The sequence below is a fragment of the Condylura cristata genome, unplaced genomic scaffold (genome assembly GCF_000260355.1).
Source record: "Condylura cristata isolate star-nosed mole 26May11 unplaced genomic scaffold, ConCri1.0 scaffold00008, whole genome shotgun sequence".
NCBI classification, from domain to species: domain Eukaryota; kingdom Metazoa; phylum Chordata; class Mammalia; order Eulipotyphla; family Talpidae; genus Condylura; species Condylura cristata.
In genome coordinates this window covers 25,130,870-25,152,477 of record NW_004567109.1, presented here as the reverse complement: position 1 = coordinate 25,152,477, position 21,608 = coordinate 25,130,870, and the positions used below count along the sequence as shown (strand labels likewise).

Genomic DNA, 21,608 nt, shown 5'->3' with positions numbered 1-21,608 from the left:
ACCGTCCAGATACAGGGGATAGGGGTATCGGATATTTGCAAACGAGGATATTTTGCTTATAAATATAGCTTTTAGCCACCCTAGGGAAAATATATTTATTTACGAGTTTATGTAAATTGTTGAATTCTAACGAGCTTGGAAAGTACGCAGATTTGGTCTTTATTGCTGTAGCGCAGTTCCTGTTCTTCCCCACATCACTGGTTGGAACCGCCCTAACTGCTGACCTTTCCAAGATGGCGGTCCGAGGGTGCCACTCTCGGGCTCGCGCACCTCCCCAAGATGGCGGCGCCCGAGGCCTGGCGCGCCCGGAGTTGCTGGTTCTGTGAGGTAGCGGCGGCAACGACCATGGAGGCCACGTCCCGGGAGGCGGCGCCAGCGAAGAGCTCGGCCTCGGGCCCCAGCGCTCCCCCCGCCCTGTTCGAGCTGTGCGGGCGGGCGGTGAGCGCCCATATGGGGGTTCTGGAGAGCGGGGTGTGGGGTAAGTCGTGGGTTGAGGGGCTACCCCTGGCAATGAGCGGGGGCGGCCCAGCGGCCGGGGGGCGCGGGGGGCGAGGCCGGGAGGCCCGGGGCAAGGCCCGGCCCCGGGCACTGGAAGTAAGACCGTCGCGCCGGAACATGAATTCCGTGCCTGACTGGGCATCGCAGAGTACGAACCGGGACCTAGCCAGCAGGTGGACTTGCACCGCGGCCTGCCTGGGGGGCGCAGGGGGCGAGGCCAGGAGGCCGGTCCGGGACGGAGCAGACAGGGCCCGGGCAAAGGAGGAAGGGCTGACTGGCCGGGCCGTGGGCACCGAACTGACACGGACCGGGTTGGACTGGGGAGTCTCGGATGTCGAACCGACCGGCAGAGCTGGCCCCGCTGCCTGGGGGCGGGGGCCGAGGTTGGAAGGCCCGGCCTAAGGCAAGGCGGCCAGGCCCCGGGCCACCTAACCCGAGTGACTAAGCCGGGCCTCCGCTATGTGCCTGTCACACCGCGGGAGCCGAGACTCCAGGGCCACCCCGCCGGGAGGGGTGAGCCCAGTGGATTGCAGAGCGAGGAATGGGGCAGGGGCAGGGGCAGAGGCCGGAGGGCTTGGGGCGCTGAGGCCTGTCTGACGGCCCAGGGCTGGAGGGAGCGAAATGACGACTGGGGCCTCCAGGGCTACACTGGTTGAGCGATGGACTGATGGGCAGAGCAGGGCAGTGAGCTCCGGAGACCACTCGGATTGGCCCGTGCCGCGAGGAACACCGGAGAGCTGGTGGAGAGAAGCCGGGTGCCTGTCAGTAATCTAGAGAGGCTCGAATGACGGGCGGGCGGGAAGGGCCGGGGAGGCCCCAGGCAGCGCGACTGGCCCGGGATCCCGGACTCGGAGGGGGGCGCGTCGCCACTAGGAGGCCTTGGTTCTAGTGGGAGTGAAAGGAGGCCCCAGGCCTGCAGGCTGCTGAGACCCGCGGATGGCCGGCGCCTTGGTTGTGGGTGCCCAGGCTGAATAGCACAGGTGGGAGCCTAGGATGCTGGGACAAGAACAGGGAAAGGGGAACTGGCTAGCCGGCTGGGGCCTTGGGATTGAGGTGGCCGGCACCTAACGGAGAGGAGGAGGCTGGTAGCCAGATGGGCAAGAGGAGGCCCGTCTGTGGGCTTGGTACCTGGCAGCTGAAGAGGAAAACTAGGGTTGGGATCTTGGTAACTGATAGCGTGGAAGTGAGGACTCTGGGGGCTAGGCCCACACAGGGGACAAGGGAGGCGCTGGATCTGACTGACTGTGCTGTGAGGGGGTGGGGTTCAGAGACCAGGGCTGAAGGTGGGTGAGGAGATCACAGGCCAGAGAGAAGGCCCAGTGGAGACAAGGCCCAGACTGGCAGGAGAGGAGGCCCTGGGCCTTTTTTCTTTTTTCTTTTTTTTGGGGGGTGGGGTGGGTGAGTGAGGGGGGGGTAAGCACGGGAGGTCTAGAAAAGGTAATAGTGACTTTGCCAGGCAGAAGGCCTTAGTAAGATTTCAGCAGTAAGGGCTTGAAATCTTAGGATGAGGGCTTGGGTTACACAATGAGTAAGTAGGTAGATGTGAAGAAAAGTCCTTGGTGTTTGGGTGAGTTGGGCCTCCTCCCTAAGGCGGTGGAGAGTAGTCAAGGCCTAGGGATAGGGGAAGGCCTTTGGTGAGGTGGGGGTAGGGCACAAATCCTCAAGAGACCCAAACGTCTTCCTGTAGTGGGAGAAGACTGTTAGTAGTCCTCGGGACTGGTGGGGGGAAGGGAGTATGGAGGTCCTTGCCTACAGCTGAGAAGAGAAGGGTCAGGCTGACCCTAGGGAAATGGGAGAAAAATCACAGGGGGAATGACTGGGCTGAGCGCTCACTCAGAAAAGTCCTAAGGAATGTGGAAGAAGGCAGAGAGGATTTGACTGTGTTCACCTGGTGCTTCTAGAATGTTAAATGGGACTAGGAAGGAAGACTGCATGGAGGAGACCACAAATTGGGAAGTAGTGGTATTCAAGTTGTAGGCTGGAAAGAAGCAAGGAAAGCATGGCTTAAGAATGGAGAAAGCAAGAGAGGAGTCTGTGCATAATAGGGGATAAGAATTCTGTGACTGAGAGGAAATGGCTAAACAGAGGAGACCGTATTGAAGGCATAGGGGAGGAAGAACTCCTATGGGCCTAGCCCAGGGAAATAGTTATACAGAAAAAGTTGAATCAAATTAGGCCTTCTAAAAGGGCCAAGTAAGAGAGAGGCCTGCTAAGTAGTGCTATTTTGGAGGAACATCTCATTGTGGGCTCAGAGCCAGGAAAGTCTTCCTGGAGGTAGTGGACTAGTTTTGCCTCGTGTAAGGGGGAAAAAGGGGAGCTTGTGGAGGGAGAAGTAGAGTAATGGCATCAGGAAAGGATACTGTGAAAATATGGAATTTATCTTGAGTCTAGTAAGGAACCTACACTAGTGTAACAACAGGGATTTAATTGGGTATATATTCAGTGCCTACTATGTACAAAGAATTCTACTAAACTCAAGGATATCAAGATTCAGTTTTTCCTTAAGTAAAGATTATACCATACCTTAAATATGATATACTTCAAGGTCTTAGACTTATGCTGGGCAGGAAAGAGATGTTATTGACAGAATAAAAATGCTAGCCAATACTAGTGAACTTATTATGTCCAACATGGTTTCAAACAGATAGCAAACATCATTCCCCTTAATTCTCACTACAATGTCCCAGAATGTTAATTATTATCTTCATTTTTAAAAAGATTTATTTATTTATGCTTACAGAACTTAGGTACTGGCCAGAGGTGCAGGGGGTACTGGTCAGAGGATTCACCAGGGACAAGGTGGGGAGCAGAATGGGCAGATTTACTGAGATTCACTGCTGAGGAGAGCAGCGGGTGGGTCAGGAGAGGTCTGCTGTGCCATGTGGGTCACCTCCCTGGCTGGGGATTGAATTCCTGCTGCGGTGGCTGTGGAGAGCTTCATAATGTTGTGCTTTAACCTGTTGCGTCACCAGGGAGGGCCCTATCTTCATTTAAAAGAAATTTTTTTAGAAGAAAAACTAGAATATAGGCCAGAGGTGCCCGGGCTGGGCGGGGTAGAGGTGAAGGGCGAGAAGATTCACAGAGACAGAGATAGATCTGAGGATCAGAACAGGCAGATACACTGAAATACACTGCTGAGGGGAGCAGCAGGTAAGAGAGGAGAGGTCTGCTGCGCCTTATGTGGGTTTGCTCTCTGGTGGGGATCAAACTCAGGCTATAGTAGTTATGCCACTGAGACTTAACCCCTAAACCACAGGCTCTATATTTATTTTAAAATTGAAGAAACTAAGACTTAAAGACATTAATTTGCCCAGGATTCACAGTTAACAAAGTGATACACCTGGCTTTACCCAACTTAAGAGACTAAACGCTTTGCCATACTATAATGACCTTAGAAATAGAAGAGTAGTAAATCTTATTTTTATGATAGATATAATTTAGAAATAGAAACTAAATATTTCTGTACTTCCTAGGAAAGTACTAGGGCTCAGGGCATAGTTCGGTCCCAGAATATGAAGGGAAATCTCTGGAAAAATGGGAAGGGAATTTAAGAAAGCTTTAATAAATGCTGTGTGATACTTGAAAGATGAGTAGTTGATATTGGCAAGGACATTCCTGGTAGAGAGAACAACATGCCAAAGATACAGAGATCTTTTAGGTACAGGAAAACAAGGCAGGAGCCTCCCTGATGGCACAAGGGTTAAAGACACAGCTCTATCAAGCTATTGCCAGCAGAGTCCAGCCACTGCAGCACAAGATTTATCCCTGGTCAGCCAGGGAGCTGACCCATATGGTGCAGCAGACCTCTCCTGTCTTGCCAGCTGCTCCCCTCAACAGTGTACTTCAGTAGAACTGCCTGTCCTGCTACACACTCTAAATATGCTGAATCCTCTCATGCCCCTGCACCTCTGGCCTAGATCCCTGCTCTTTTATATACATAAGTAAATCTTTAAAAAAAGAAAGAAAACAAATCAGGTAAATAAAAATAGTTTACTGTGGCGGAAGGATAGAATGCAAAGCAGAGAGCTGGAGAAGTTAGTAGGGCCCAGAATATTAAGAACTTTATCATACATATTTAATAGGAGCTTTAGAATACAGAACGGTTAACTATACTAAGACTAAAGTGAACTGATCATCTCCTACATGAACATAATCAGCTTGCTTTGTGGGATTATCTCACTCTTAAAAATGTACATGGCCTGAAATTCCAGCTGCCAATTAAATGACTGAATGTAAGTGGATCAGGGCTTCCCTGAAGGCCTAAAGGGTAAATTTCAGCACTAAGTCTCAGCACTGTCACCACTGTGGTCTGAGCTTGATACCCAACCAGGGAGCTAACCCCACATTTATATAGTACAGCAGACCTCTCCTGTCTCATCCACTGCTCCCCTTAGCAGTATATTTCAGTAGATCTGTCTAGTCTGCCCCCTACTGTCTCTGGTAATTCCTCTTACCCATCTACCCCACCAACCCTCCTCACATCTCTGGGCTACACCCAGTTCTTTTATGCAAATATAAAGAAATAATAAGTGGATCAGTGTTTAAAATAGACTTATGTTCATGTCTATAGATTTCATTTGTCATATGAAAAGTGTACCCTATGTTTTCATTTCCAATAGGATAAATAATGCTTGGAACCCTGAGAGAAAAAAATAAATTTTGTGTTTTGGTTTTCATAGCCCTCCCTGGCCCAATACTACAAAGCATCTTACCTCTGCTCAATATATATTACTTGGAGAGGATTGAGGAAACTGCCCTCAAGAAAGGTGAGCGTCTTTTGTCTCTCTTAGTCACTGATTGTAAGCAAAGCAACATGATGTTCTTCAGGTAAATATTATAGTTGATATCTGCATAGAAACTCATGCTTTTCAAAAAATACCCTCACATCTGCTTTCTTAATCTGATTTATTTTTCACAGTATCTTATGAAATTCATATATGTGTTCCTTATGAAAGTGGCACACCACAGGCACACCATAATACTTAGCAAAACCACACTAGAATCCCGATCATCTAAATACTATTCTGTTTCACCAAGCTGCTTCTGAAATCCTTCATTGGACACATCTACTATGAACTAACATTTTTCTAACCACCCATGATGTGCCAAGCTGTCCTAGGCACTTCACCTGGAGAAGTTCATTTAATCTTTGAAGACAAGATCCGGCGAGTTCAGGGTAGTATGACTGTAGATTCATTTACTCTTTTCAATGACTATGAACTAGCTATTATTAGTTTCATTTTACAGATAAGAAAACTAAGTAACTTGCTCAAGGTCATACAGCTAGAGTTTGCTGATATTCAAATCCAGGCAGTCTATATTTAGAGCCAGTACTACTTTGTCATATAGCTCCTGTGAACCGAGAGGACAACATTTAAAAAGCTTATGTTCTTCACTCATAGTAGCCAAGTAAGTGTGATATTTCTCCCTACAGGCCTTTCTACTCAGGCCATCTGGCGCCGACTGTGGGATGAGCTGATGAAGACAAGGCCTTCCAGTTTGGAAGTAAGTGAAGGCACCAAGTAGAAGTCTGGCCTAAGTTTGCACAGTAATAGCAGAAATAACACACAAACCCAAGTTGGGTACGGTAAAGTACAGGGACAAGGATGGGAAGGAGGGCTCTGATGGTTTGGCGCAAGGTGGTTTCCCATTGACTTGCTTTCCCACACAAAACAGGGAAAAGTAGTGCCCACAATGGATGGCAGAACTCAGATACACTGTCTCAACAGGGATGGAGCAATGATCAAATCTAACAAGATGAAATTTAACAGAAAAACCCAACTCTTCATTTGAAACTAAAAAATTTCCTATTTTTATCACCTTTGCATAGCGGGTAGAGGGATATGGTTTAGCAGCCACTTATATAAAAAAATTATGGGGGTTTAGTCTACAGTGAGCTGAAGTCATTCATAATGACTACACCCTGAGTAATGTGAACTAATGTAAATATGGTGTAGGCTAAAGGACAGGGGAATGATAGTCCTACCTGGCTCTGCAAGGGTCAGGCTACAGCTGCATTATGAAAAAAGAAGTCAGTCACATCATGAATCACAGTTGGAAGACTGGAGATGTTTTTCCTGAAAGAGAGAAGACTTGGGGAACGTGAACTCTCTTGAAGTATTTGGATGGTTGTCAAATGAGAGATTAATAGACTTGTTTTGAGCAGAAGCTAAAAGAAGATAAATTTTTGCTACCTTGAATATAAAACTTTAAACACTTGATTTAATGTATAAAAGAACTGGGGTACAAGCCACAGGTTTGGAGGGTGAGAGGATTCAACAGAGACAAGAGTGGGGAGCAGGGAGCCACCAGGGAGCCTCTGAATATAGAATTTTTAACCTCTAAGCTTTTTGGTAATGAAATAAGCTAATTCCAAAGGTAATAAGCTTCTCAGCACTAAGTGTTAAATAGAGTCTGACATGAGGGTATTGCAAGGAAATTTGGCACTGTAAAAGAAGTAAGACATAATGACTTTTAGGGCCCCTATAGCATGAGATTCTTTTACTCATTGTTTCAGATATAAGGCACTGGAACTCTCATTTAAACAGAATTTCTTCCATTGATTGCTCCATAATTAGACAAGTGAATTCAATACGCATTTTTTAAACTTTAACTATTTACCAGGCATTTTGTTAGATATTGGAAATATAGACACAATTCTTAATCTTGAGGAACTACCAGTTTAGTGGAGAAATCTGCAAACAAATACATCATGTGTGGTAGAATAAATGATGTGATAGAGTACGAGGGTGGTTGAAGGAGAAAAAAATCAAGACACTCTTTCCTAGGAAGTAATATTTGAATTGGGCTCTATGTGGCGAATCAGGTCAGATGAAAAACATGCTACGCCTGGCATAAGTTGGCGTTTTAATTTCTAGAGATGCACCAGGCTCAGTGACATACAGCTTCATATCCTTAAGCTTTTCCACTTTTAGATCGGAACCAACCGCTGGAGTTCAGTATGATAACACTGAGGCACACAAAATGTTCAGATGCTTTGTTGAGGAGATAAACCTGAGGAAGAGTAGTGGATGCAAGAATATTAGAAAACAGTAACAAGTTCATGCAACCTTTAAAGAAACATGAGATTTACTTTGTCCCAGTGTTTCCCATGCAGTATGGATATTTCAATATCTTTCCCTTGGAGAAAGCTTTTTTGCCAACATAATCATCTCAAGCTTCTCAGAAAAGAATGTCTATTTGTTTTTGTTTAAGATTTTTATTTATTTATGCATACAACAAGCCAGAGGTGTGGAAGGTGAGAGGATTTGCCAAAGACAGACTGGGGAGCAGAACAGGTATATCTACTGAAGTACACTGCTGAGGAGTGGGCGGGTCTGGAGAGGTCTGCTGCGCCATGTGGGTCACCTCCCTGGCCAGGAATCAAACTCTTGTTGCAATGGCTGTTAATTACTTCATAGTGCTGTACTTCAACCCGCTGCGCCATCAAGGAGGCCCAAGAATGTCTATTTGTAATTTTTTTTTGTCTGAGAATTTCAGAACATTTTTGGAGCCTGTAGGCTTGATGGTCTAACCTCAGAGTCACCTAGACAGAGTTCCTGAATTGGAGCATATCCATTCCAGAAAGTATCTTATGTTAACTTTCATTTTATTCATAGTTCAGAAACACTTAAGTATCTGCTCAGTTCCTAGAATCTGCTCATACCAGATTCTATTCAGTGGTGCATAAAGATAGACTATGGTCCCTGTTTATAAAGTAATAATATTTCAAGCTGTGTAATACTAGTGTTTGTGTCTGAAGAAATCTGTAGAATAAAATAGCTATTTTGGAGACAAACCAATGGGGAAGTGAAAAATTATTAAATAAGTGGTTCTGTAGTAACTGTGACTATTTGGAAAAAATGATTTTAGAGGTTTACAAGATAATGAAATAATTTCTTCATGTATAGATTAAATTGTAAAAAGTAAAAGCACAAAACATTTTAAGAATAAAGGTGACTGGCTGTCTAATCTCAGGATGGAGAGTGCTAATTATTAAATGGGCAGAAACAAAAAAGGAAATACAAACATATTTGGCCAACAAACTATATACTATTCAAAAGATGCAAAAACCAGGAAATGTTTGCAACAATATTTGTAAAATAAATGGATAGAGATAAGACAAAGGTAGATGTCCCTGTAGAATGAGTAAAGATTTGGACAAGTCACAAAATTTCCCAAAGATAATATTCAATCTCATTAATAAAAAATGGTGAAGTAAAATTGTGACTCTTAAACTAGTAAAGTCTTGTTTTGATTTGGTTTTGTTTTAAAACATAATCTGGTGGGGTGGGTGAAACTTGAATTTTTTAAAAAAGATTTTTATTTATGCACAGAACTAGTGTATAAGCCAGGGTAGGCGGGGTTGGGGGGGTGTTTGCCAGTGTGGGAGGTGGAGTGGAAGGATTCACCAGAGACAGAGTGGGGAGCAGAACAGGTAGAGCTACTGAAAGACACTGCTGAGGGGAGCAGTGGGCAACATAGGAGAGGTCTGCTGCAACATGTGGGTCACCTCCCTGGCCAGAGATCGAACTGGTGCTGCAGTGGGTGGCCGTAGCTTGATAGCACTGAGACTTTAACCTGAGTGAACTCAAGCTTCCCTGAAGCCCCTGAAACTTGAAAATTTTTTTAAAGATTTATTATGTATACAAGAACTGGAGTACAGGCCAGAGGTGTTGGGTAGGGTGGGAGGGTAGTGGGTGAGAGGATTCACCAGGGACAGAATGGAAATAACATCTACTGAAATACACTGCTGAAGGGAGCAGCGGGCGGGTCAGGAGAGGTCTGCCACACCATGTGGGTCACCTCCCTGGCCAGGAATCAAACTCATACCACTACAACTCCACAGCACTGCGCTTTAACTCATTGTGCCACAAAGGAGGGCCCTGAAACATGAGTTTTAATACGCATTTTGTGGGGACAGAAAATGTTAACTTAGTAGGCAATCTGGTGATAATTATCAAGATTCTTTAAAATATTTAAATTATTTGACTATAAAGAATTTATAGTATATAAAAGTTGAGTTACTCATGAAGGCTTATTTCCACATGTTCATTTAGCAAAGTTTAAAATAAAAAAGCTAGAAATAAATCAATAGACGTTACATAGTTCATTCATATTTTCAAAATATTATGTAAAGTCATTTTAAAAATCTTTAAATAAATGGCAGTAAAAAGGTTTGATGATACGGTGCTATGTCTAAAAATCCTAGCACTTGAAACATTTAAGAATTGTGCCTGGGGCCTCCCTGGTATGCAAGTGGTTAAAATATGGCACTGCGAAGCTATCCTCAACCACTGCAGCAGGGAGTTCAAACCAGATCCCCAGGCAGGGACATGGTGCAGCAGGCAGACCTCACCTGTTTCACTCTTTGCTCTACTCAGAGGTGTATTTCAATACATCTGCCTGTATTGTTCCCCATTCTGGTGAATCCTCAGACCCACCCCACCTCTGGCCTGTATCCCAGCTCTTGTATTAATAAATCTTTTTAAAAAAGATTATGCATACAAGAGCTGGGATACAGGCCAGAGGTGAGGGAGAGTGAGAGGATTCACTAGTGAGAGAGGAGCAGAACAAGTGGATTGAAATACATTGCTGAAAGAAGCAGTGGGCGAGGCAGGAGGTCTGCTGCACCATGTGGGTCACCTCCGTGGCTGGAGATTGAATTTATGCTGTAGTGGCTGTGGAGAGCTTCATAGTGCTATGCTTCAACCCCTTGCGCCACCAAGGGGCGCAATAAATCTTTTTTTTTTTCTTATTGTTGTCTATTATACACATGTAGCTAGTCACTACATACTCCAAAGAGTTGGTTTATACATTTTTCCCCCCTACTTTACAGTGTTTCCCCAAAAGTGGGCAATGTATAATTTATGAAATTTTTGTCTCAGTTTGTTACAAGTCAATTTTAGCCATCCCATCTTACAGTAACCTTTTCTTACACCAGTGCCTGAACCACAAGCCTGTTGTAGGCAAGTCAGGCACCACCTCATGGTGTCTCATTTCCCTTACTCTTACTCAAAAGAAAGTATATTTAAATCACTTTGCACTGACTCTGCTATAATATACAAGCCCCCAAAATAAGTTGCTTGGACTAGCTCTCAGGTATATTTTAGAGTCAAAGTTTTTAGATTCTTCTAAAAGATGGTGATGGGATAAAGCATAATAGGCTTCTGTTTGGTCATTAATTCATGAGCACTACTAAAATGGCAGCTGTCATAACTAACTTTACATGCTTACTTAATCCTGATGACAACCCTATGATGTATCCATAGTCTTCCTCACTTTATAGATGCTGAAGTTGAGGCAGGAAAAGGGAAAGTAATTGCCTAAGGTTACAGTTAAATATCAGACTCAGGATGCAAGCTGAAGCAGCCTGGCTCTGGGATTCATGTGCCTAGTGACTGTACGATGCTCCTCTAACACTGTTGTGTCAGGGGGCTATTTTCTTTCCCACTGTCCATTAATCAAGGAAATGTCTTAAAACATCCACTATTTATCTAAACCACATTTCAATTCCCATGGTCAGAACAAACCACAATATCTTAGTTCACACTTTTGTCATTTTTGAGCCTTGCCAGGGTTTCCTACAAGTTTTTCATGACTTTGAGCACCGGCCAGCAAATTAGAAAAAAGGGGCTACAGTGATTTTTTGAGGCTGAGCAGACATTTTGCTGCCAGATATCTTTTCCTGCTTCTCTATGACCCCACACTGCTGCTGGTAACAGACTTAATTGCTGCCATGTCGGTTAGCTCAAACATTAAGTCATGCACCCTGCTCAACAGGCGCCATCTCTTAACCAAGTCCATTTCAGATTGCCCCTTTGACCAGTGTTAACTAACAGCAGAAGTAACATTTCCTATTTTACAATTTAAGTACTCCCAACTTGCATGGTCTTGTTTAATCTTCACAACAGTCCTATAAAATAGGGATTTTATATACATTTTTGAGGTGGAGAGGTCAGAGCACGGGTATCAAAGTCAGCACTTACTACTGCATCTAATATTGGGGTTCATAGGTACCTGTCTCAGTGTGTCCGTTTGGAGTAAGAAGCAATAATCTGATATACATCAGTCTTACAGGGAGGTTTAAGAAGCATAGACCTTACCTTGCATGTAACAACCAAATCACCAAGTCTAGGTACCCAGCATATGAATTTCAGAACAAAAAGAAAAAGTTCTAGTCAATTCTGATGTACACCAAAACCACTTGCATTTGAAGGTCTTGTAAATGAATCAGAATAGTCTGACAGTGTCAGATTCATCACAGCAAATAATGCCTCACAGAATATAAAGAATCCTAAGATTTGTCCCTGCTCTCCAGGAATTTCTAATCTGGTTGGTCATGTACAGAGGGAAACTCAATACCATGAGAAATGTGTGTTCTAACTACTTAAAGTCAGAATGTTATCAATCCCAAAAATGGTAGGGGGAGAAACAGACACCAGCAGCCTCAGAGAAATGAATGGCTTCAAAAAGTAAAATGTTAATAGGTCCATTGCCTTAAACTTGGCAATGGAGAACACTAGACAGATGCAGGAAAGGGCACAGAAGGAAGTTTGGTTCAGTGAGGCGACCAATTTAGGCAGAGCAAACATCCCATGCACAAGTGCAAGTAAAGCCTCCTAGGTAGGTAGAGGCCGTATTGTAGAACTTCTCTGCCAAGAAATTACAAATTACCACTAGACAGTGAATTTTAAAGCTGAATAACATCTCGGATGTTTTACAGAAATGAACAAAGTAGGCTTGTAGAAATATTTGGGAAGGGGATATAGGGACAGGGAGAGACAGCAATAAGGAAACTAGCGGTCAGGTATAACAGATGAACTGGAAAGCACTGGTTGATACTTGGAATGAATGGAAAGCTGGGACCAAGTTCCAGGGGAAAAAAAGTGAAATTTGTAAGAATCTTTCTAAACATGCAGTTGTTACCTTTGAATTTTGCACTATAACAAAATGGTCTCTAAAATCAAATTTCCTGGGTTCACATCTTGATTCTCCCCTTTACACGTGTAACCAGAGGCAGTAATTCTTGCATCTTTTTTCTTACCTAAAAATGGGGCTAGTGGTAATACACACTTCAGAGATAGGATTAAGTGAGTATATATAAATTAGCATTGCCTAGCTCATTATTGGAAGGGAGGAAAATGGGCTGTCAGTTTTGTTGGTAGCCAGCACTAGGATCATGGCTTTCTGGCATGTTCTTTGCTTTCAGAGTGTGACCTGTTGGCGAGCCAAGTTTATGGAAGCCTTTTTTTCCCATGTACTTCGTGGAACCATTGATGTGTCTTCTGACAGGCGTTTATGTGACCAGCGCTTCTCACCTCTTCTGCATAGTTCCCGCCATGTCCGGCAGCTCACCATCTGCAATATGCTACAGGGTGCAACTGAGCTGGTGGCTGAGCCCAACCGCAGGGTTCTGGAGACCCTGGCCAGTTCTCTGCACACCCTCAAGTTCCGCCACCTGCTGTTCTCTGATGTGGCTGCACAGCAGTCACTTCGGCAGTTGTTGCATCAGCTTATTCACCATGGGGCTGTCAGCCAGGTGTCCCTTTATTCCTGGCCTGTGCCCGAGTCAGCCCTTTTCATCCTTATCCTCACCATGAGTGCTGGCTTCTGGCAGCCAGGCCCCGGTGGCCCACCCTGTCGCCTTTGTGGAGAGGCTTCCCGAGGCAGGGCCCCATCCCGAGATGAAGGGTCCCTCTTGCTGGGCTCACGTCGGCCTCGCCGGGATGCTGCTGAGCGATGTGCTGCAGCCTTGATGGCCTCCCGGCGGAAGAGTGAAGCCAAGCAGACAGCCAGAGCTGCACCTGCCACTCGAGTAACACGTCGGAGCACACAGGAGAGTTTGACAGCAGGAGGGACAGACCCTAAGAGGGAGCTGCCCCCTCCAGCTAATTCCCACGAGGCTCCTGCCACCAAGCGGCCACCCACTGCTCCAGCCACCACCTCCTCTGCTTCTGCCTCTTCCTCCTCCACATCCTCATCCAAAAGAGCTCCAGCTAGCTCAACCCCACAGCCTAAGCCCCTAAAGCGTTTCAAGAGAGCTGCAGGAAAGAAGGGTGCACGTACCCGCCAAGGGTCTAGTGCAGAGTCTGAAGACCTATATGACTTTGTTTTCATTGTGGCTGGTGAGAAGGAAGATGGGGAAGAGATGGAGATCGGGGAAGTGGCTTGTGGAGCTTTGGATGGATCAGATCCCAGCTGCCTAGGGCTTCCAGCACTGGAAGCCTCCCAGCGATTCCGCAGCATTTCCACCTTGGAGCTATTCACAGTTCCGCTCTCCACTGAGGCAGCTCTGACACTGTGCCACCTGCTGAGCTCCTGGGTGTCTCTGGAGAGTCTGACACTCTCCTACAATGGTGAGTCCCCTGGAGGGGCAGGGGTTGGGTCTCCCAGAAGCCTGCATGTGACTAGGAAGCTAGAGATAAAGCCCTGATTGCTCACAGGGACACAGAAGGCACATACATACATGAAACAGTGGCAAGATTGTCAGTGCTAGGGAAGAGAGCTATAGATAGACATTTAGAAGCAGAGGCAAAAAAAAAAAAAAAAAAAGCTGAACCCTGAATATTTTAGATATGGGAGGCAACCCAAGGGCTGGAGGAAACTATAGGGTCTATCAGCCCAGCCTGGATCTTACTGGTGATATCAAAACAGAAGACACGGGACAGATTTCTTTAATCAGACCAGCAACCTACAGTCTGTCTTACCCTACCTTAACATAGTGGCTAGCAAAAGTCCAGCAATCTGCCCGGTTGCTGAGCACTATTAGAGCAAAGTCACACTCAACTGTGCAGACTGCTGCTACTGTACATTCATATTCATCAACTTCATGAGTCCTGTTTGTAACATCAACACCCACTCCTACTCCACCATTTCCAAAACTCCCCTGAGCAGACTGATCTCACCTGTTTCACAAAGATACAAGCTGTCACACATGTACTTCTACATATTAATCAATCTGTAAGTTCTTCACAGTAGCATTCACTCCCCACCGCACCCCCCTCACTGAAAGATCACCACCCGACTTTCAGGCTAATTCCTTTACCTGTGCTCTGGATCCATACCTTCTCTTGTTAGTAAAGCTTATTCCTCACATACCTTAACCTTCACACAGTACGTTTGACATATTTTAAGCATTATATCATGTAATGAATCCTTTCAACAGTCCTAGTCAAGTTGGTGAATTGTAGGAGTCAACCCAAGCAACCTGGCTCCAGAATCCACTTACTGCTGCTTCCCTACTCTCCAGTTTCTCTCCCCCTCAACATTTTAACACAGAAATCAGAGGCCTAGCTGGAAGGGTTGTGTTATCACCTCTACCAGGGCCAAGGAGCTGACCCACATAGGGCACAGCAGACCTTTCCTACTGCCACCCTTAACAGTTTATTTCAGCCAACCTGCTTGTTTCCTCCCCACTCTCGTGACTCCTCTAACCCCCGACACCTCTGGCCTAGGTCCCAGTCCCCCAGTCCAGCTCCACTTCTGACAGCCAATTCCTTTCATGTTTAAACCCCTTCTACTGCATTGAGTACATGTCACCATACACCTTACCGTCACAAGTTTTGTTCCCATTAACTCAAAATCGAATTTTTCTGTCCTCCCGTTCTGGTATCACTTCTTGTTTCCTGGACATTTTTATCCATTCCCTTGACTTCAAAGGTAGACTATGCTGAAGACCTCCTGTACTATGACATTAGCTTACCAAGTTTTTCTCTTAAACTCCAGACCCATCTATAGCTACTAAATGTTATTTCATAAATCAGAAGTTTCCCAAATTTAGTCCAAACTAAGTTTTCTCTCTCCCTAGAGAGATCCTCTCCTGTTTACAGGTGACTCAACTCCCCGAGAGACCTGGATCCTTTCTTACCCCATGTTTGATTTCTAGATGCTAACTTGTCAGTCTCTCAACTCCATTTCTCTAGCTTTACATCTATGATTCATCTAGCTGCCAGATTTCTCACCTGGATTCACCATCTTAGTGGTTCTACCTGACCCACTCACTGCACAATCCTGGGTATACAGCCCAAGCATTCTTTCAGAAGTGCTGATCTGGCTGTCATTCATTTAAAAATTTTACTGGCTTTCTACCAAATTTCTTACCACTAGGGATCTTTAATACTTCCCACAACTCATTTGTCTATTAGCCAAATAACTTTTTCAGTTTGGGGGCCCTAACACGCTTTCTCTTTCTCCTCTGTGCCTTTACACATAGCCAAGTTCTGCCATAGTCATTCTTTCTTGTTAGTCTGTCTCCTTAATGATTTTTAGAATCAGCTGGGTAGTCTTTACTAATGTAAACTAGATGTTATGTACCGATTCTTTGTATTTCCACAATACTCTGCCATCCCAGCTCCCACATTTTTGTTTTCAGGATTACCTAGGGCCAGTGTATCTTACTGTCTGGCAAAGAAAAAATTACTAGGTGCTGAGAAAGGTTCTTCTGGATAAACAAACAGGAACTCACTCCAAGGGGAAACAAGGGATTATTTGCTTTGTGGCCTTAAGAAACTACCCTAACCGTTTTTGCAATCTATCCTTCTGTAGTTATCCCTTTGTGCCCCATTCCCATCCAGTGACAAAATAGCCCCTAAGAGGTTACTGTCATTCCTCAGCCTAGTTTTCAGGAGTTTCTCATAACCTATAGTACAGTACAGAGATCTCTGCGTCGTTCAATCATGAGCAACATGTTGCCCCAACACACCCTGTATCTTGTTTTGTGACTGCCCTGACTGTTGTTTGAGGTTGTGGTGCAGTAGACATCAGTTTGCTGGGTACCTGAGGAAAAAGCAAGACAATGAATAGTACAAATGATTTTAAATAATCTGATCCAAAACTCATTGATTTGGCAGTTGTCAACAGGTAGAACTGCAATTCTCTGAAAACTGCCCCTGCTCAGACTGCCATGACTCACCTGCTCTCTTTTCTGTCATAGGCTTGGGCTCCAACATTTTCCGCCTGTTGGACAGCCTGCGGGCCCTTTCAGGCCAGTCTGGATGCCGCCTCCGTGCCCTCCATCTCAGTGACCTATTCTCACCACTGCCCATTCTGGAGCTGACACGTGCCATTGTGCGAGCCCTGCCTCTGCTTAGGATCCTCTCAATTCGTGTCGACCACCCCAGCCAGAGAGACAACCCTGCTGTGCCAGGGAATGCAGGGCCCCCTAACCACATAATTGGGGATGAGGAGATACCAGGTGAAGCACTGCATGCATGTACAAACATATCTCCACACAAACATGCAGGTGTAGGAAACCTCTAATGCAGGCCTACCACTCAATCATATCTTATTTGAAATCTGCCCTCTTTGGAGCACCAGTTGGAACAGGGCCTGGACCATAAATACAGCAGGGATCAGGCAGATTATTCTTCAGAAATGCAATCTGGACCATCTCTAAGCATGGCCCTGACTTTTGGAACAGATTAGCTCTACCTGCTGTAGGTTCCTTTACTACCTATGAGCCCTCCCCCACCACTCTGCATATTCATATTTGCTTGTCATAATCTCCTTAATGGCAAGGACTAAATCTTAGAAATCTTCCTGACCCTAGTGCAGTGCCTAGCAGATGACAGGCAACCAAGGGCAAGTAGATGAATGTTATTTTTTAGTGCCTGCCTTAAGTATAGGCTGAGACCTACTATGGGAATTAAGTAGAAATGGCCAGTTGGAATCTTCTCTTCTACCATATCCAGAAAACTGCCTGGAACAGCTGGAGATGGGGTTTCCACGGGGAGCCCAGCCAGCCCCACTGCTCTGTTCTGTACTGAAGGCCTCAGGTTCTCTGCAGCAGCTGTCCCTGGATAGTGCCACCTTTGCCTCTCCGCAGGACTTTGGGCTTGTGTTGCAGACACTCAAAGGTAGGACCCAACCAGAGTAGTTACGGGAGGAGGGTAGGAGGGGACCTTGTATTGTTTTTGGAAAAGCTAAGGCCTGTCCCCTCTGCTCCCATCCAGAGTACAACCTAGCCCTGAAGAGGCTGAGCTTCCACGACATGAACCTGGCTGACTGTCAGGGCGAGGTGCTCTTTTTGCTACAGAATCTGACTCTCCAAGGTAAATTCTTTATCCAGAACCTGGAGTAGTTCCCGGATCCTCGTTTTGGTTATACCACTCAAGCAACTGCATAAGTCACTATACTTTGTGACCTTGACTACAATATAAAATGGCTATAAAATCAGCATGTTCTTCCTTTTAAAAGATCCCAAACGTAGTATCTCTTCTCTTAAACTTGTTACTTTCGCAGTGCATCCCTCAAACGTAGCTCCGCCTATCAATGGCTGACAGAATTGACAGTGGGGAGAGACAGATGTACAGTCACAAGCGCCCCTTAGACTTGACTATAGTCCCCAACCTTGCATAGAAGAGCAGAAAGAGGAGGAAGTGAAAGGACAACTGTTCATGCAGAGAACCTTCCTACAGTAAACCAACCTGTTTTGAATTTTGATTTAGTTCTAACCTTGCTTGGGATCATGGACAAATGTCTACCTTTTTCTGGGCATCTTGCTAAGGTTAGCTGGGGCAGGAGGGGCAGCACCAGGCCTAATGCAGCCATCCAAATTTATTCTAATTTCTCTTGACAGAGATTACCTTCTCCTTCTGCCGTCTGTTTGAGAAGCGCCCAGCCCAATTTCTGCCTGAGATGGTTGCTGCTATGAAGGGAAACTCCACATTGAAGGGCCTTCGGCTGCCAGGGAACCGCCTGGGTAGGGGCAGGACTCTGGGGAGGGAGGGGGGAAGAAACTAGTCCTTTGACCTAGAAAAAGTGAGTGACGGCATAAACCCCTTCACTGGAACAAAGGGTTTTGAGTATAGTGTTCTGGGGCTTCAGGAGGCTGGTCTTCTCCCCAACCAGAATTGGTTCTGATATCTTTGTTCCTGTACTTGAGGGGGTGACAGGCATTTTTCCCCTCCTCTCCAGGGAATGCTGGCCTGCTGGCCCTGGCAGATGTTTTCTCAGAGGATTCATCCTCCTCTCTGTGTCAGCTGGACATCAGGTACATGTAGGAGGGTGGGGGGCCAGGGAGGGAGCTGCAGGGATATAAACCAGGGATTAACTGCTTCCTGAATATATAATCCATCTCACCCCTACTAGTTCCAACTGCATCAAGCCAGACGGGCTTCTGGAATTTGCCAAGCGGCTGGAGCGCTGGGGCCGTGGAGCGTTTGGTCACCTGCGCCTGTTCCAGAACTGGCTGGACCAGGATGCAGTCACAGCCAGGGAAGCCATCCGGCGACTCCGAGCCACGTGCCACGTGGTTAGCGACTCGTGGGACTCATCCCAGGCCTTCGCAGATTATGTCAGCACCATGTGATGGAGCCCATGCCTCAGAGGCCCATGCTCAGTACCATCAGCTTGCAAGGGCTGAGGCATGGGCTGCCCAGAACTCCCAAACCAATTCTTTCTCTTTCTGTCACCCTTTTTTTCTCTTTTTTCCTTCTGCCCTTGCACTGAGGTCCTGGAGGCTTTGATGGAACCCAGCAAAGGAATTCATTCCCACACTGGGTTTAAAGCCTTTGGGCCCTTTTACCCAGTGCTGTGGGAACCCTAGGCCAGGAGGCTGCAGTGGCCATCTGTCACTGGAGACAGCCCCCACCACAGGAAAGGTTCCTGCTTTCCTTCCTCAAGCAGATACCCAGGCTTTAAAGAGTGTAGAAGCGCCCACTACCAGGTCTCTTTTCTGCTGGGCTCACCATGCTGCTCCCAGGCCTCGGTCCCTTTCATGCCTTTATTCCTTTCTTTTTTTTAACCAAAAAAGTTTTTCTTATAAAATAAATTTTGGGCCAACATCACATAGCCCTCTTTGATTTTTCTCCCAGAGAACAAAATTTACCAAAGACCTTATGGGGGCAGAGACCCACTTTCCCTGTCCCTTCCTCTAACAGCTACACCCAGCTCAGCTGGTTATCAGTGGACGTCCCGCTGATCCTCATGGGAACGCTGGTGGAAGACGAAGGTGATGGCAGTAGAGGCAGCATTCCAGGCAGCCTTGAGTACCTCATCCTTGAGCCCCTGTTTATCAGTGCTATGGTTCCACTGAGCCAGGTCTGAGGTGCAGTCAGAACCATCTGGGGGGGGCCAAACCTGGCGGTTGTTGATACAGCGACGGCAGTGCAACCTGGGGCAGAGGACAAAGCTGTGATCACTACACACCTCGTCTTCATGCTGTGCAGGGAGTTCAAAGTAATGCCAGCAAGGGACTGCACCCACCTATCATGTGTGTCACTGAGGCTGGCCTCATCCAGGGTAAACAGCTCCTTCAGTTCTCCCAGAGAGAAGTGCCGCTCCACATCCTGTTCCTCATCCACCACACAGCTGCTTAGTGCCTTCTTGTGGCTCTGACGCTGAAAGATCTTCTCTTCAATGGTTCCTGCCTGGGAGGGGTGGGAGGGGTAGGGACAAGGACACAGGCCTAAATCATTCCCATACAGAGGGTAGGAAACCCAGGGGTTGAGATTATAGCCACCCAAGTACTGCTAAAAGCCCTTTAGCAATACTTCTGCTAGCTTAGCCATTTCCCTAGTATGTCTTAAGACTGTGAAATATGCATGTCCACACACAAGATATCTTTTATATCAATGGAACATTTCAGGGACTGGCTAAATTCCTACAGGGTGGCTTTGTTTGCAACTGCCTCACCAGACCTCCACACCAAAACAAAGACAAAATATTTGGATATTTGGGTGTCCTCTGCCAGGTCATACCAAGATACAAAGAATCAAATATTCCCTCTTCTTGAGCTCAGAAACTAGTGAGAGAAACAGACATATCAGCTAATTAATACAATAATAAAAATCTCTATAGGGTGCTCCAGGATTCATATGAGGGATGGTAGAGGAAGAAAATGTTAAAAAAAACTTAAGGGTCTCTTGAACTGAATCCTAAAAAATGAAGATGGTTTATAAGACAGAAAGGAAGCCACTGCCAGCAGAGGAACAAAGGAATAGGCCTGGCCTAGTGGGAGACTGTGAATTCAGTCCATCTAGAGAATGGTGGGAGCATAGTTAAGAGCTGGACTAAAAGTCAGCAGAGCCATACTGGGAAACCTGTGATGTCAGGCTGAAGAGCTTAGTCTTATGTTCAGAAGTTAATACAAAACAAAAATAAGAATTTTTGGAAAAATCTGGAAGCTATGTGAAGGAATGGGTTTGAAAAAGTCCAAGATAAATTAGGACGCTGTTTCAGTGTTCAAGTGAGCAATGACTATGACTATACCATTGCATGGAGGAAGGTTACACAGAAGACATTTCAAGAAGATAAAATTAGTGACAATTTACAGGAATTTGATTGTTAGGAGACAAAATATCCCAGTAAGGGGATTCCCCCAAATTAGGTTGGGTGGATAATAGAGCCATTAAATGATAACATTCAGAAGGGGGAAGAAGTGATGTATCTGAAGGGCTCATAAAACATTCAAGTGGAAATACAGCAAAGATGGAAATACAGGGTCTAGAACTCAAGTAATCTCTAGCCTAAAACTTTAGTGAAGAGATTTGTCAATACAATGAGTATTTGTAACCGGGGAGAGTTCGAAGAGACAAAAGAACAATAGTTAACTGTGTCAGATACATAAAGAGGAAAAATGAAGTCTTTTGGCAATTAAACAATAGTACATTTGAAAGCAATTTCAGTGACAGAAGTGGTTTGATGAACAAGACAGGTAAGATTAATCTGTAGCCTTTGGAAAAATTTCCTGGTGAATGAATGTAAAGTAATGCAAGTAGGAGAGAAATTTCTTCAGAGAGAGTTGAGACATTTTTTAAGGTGAGAACTAGTTGAGCATGTTTATAGACTTAAGCAGAATAAAGGAGGAAGTGATTAATAAAGAAAGGACAGAAGAGGTCTATATCAGAGCTGGAATGAGTCTCAGGAGAAAGGGTATGATCTTCCCCTGAGATGGGAAGAGAAGAGCAGGTGCAGAGACTTAATGAAGAGAGGAAGAAAGAAAAGAGATGTCAAGCTGGGTAGCTAACATTTTCTTTCTGAAGTAGAAGACAAGATTTCTGCAGAAAGAATGAGACAGGGCCCTCACTGGTGGTGCAACAGGTTAAAGCACAGTATTGTGAAGCTATGACAGCTGCTATAGCAGGAATTTGATCCTCAGCCCCGGGGGG

The 21,608-nt window shown here is 45.5% G+C and overlaps 2 protein-coding genes across 2 annotated transcripts in view; one reads left to right on the top strand and one right to left on the bottom strand.

Moving 5' to 3' along the window:
• The first annotated feature begins 227 nt into the window (after positions 1-227).
• On the top strand, positions 228-19,286 carry LRRC41 (leucine rich repeat containing 41). The gene is made up of 10 exons (XM_004678957.1): positions 228-478; positions 5,178-5,264; positions 5,933-6,003; positions 12,710-13,856; positions 16,433-16,693; positions 17,190-17,354; positions 17,451-17,549; positions 18,077-18,199; positions 18,415-18,490; positions 18,589-19,286. The coding sequence occupies exons 1-10, from the start codon at positions 280-282 to the stop codon at positions 18,806-18,808; spliced, it is 2,448 nt and encodes an 815-aa protein (XP_004679014.1). The 5' UTR covers positions 228-279; the 3' UTR covers positions 18,809-19,286.
• Positions 19,287-19,291: 5 nt separating this feature from the next.
• The window catches only part of RAD54L (RAD54-like (S. cerevisiae)), a 23,437-nt gene continuing 21,120 nt past the window's right edge, over positions 19,292-21,608 (bottom strand). The window contains exons 17-18 of the mRNA XM_004678958.2: positions 19,705-19,868; positions 19,292-19,612 (exon numbers count right to left, since the gene is read on the bottom strand). Of these exons, the coding sequence (XP_004679015.1) occupies positions 19,402-19,612; positions 19,705-19,868 (375 nt within the window). The 3' untranslated portion in view covers positions 19,292-19,401. The remainder of the gene's footprint in view (positions 19,613-19,704; positions 19,869-21,608) is intronic.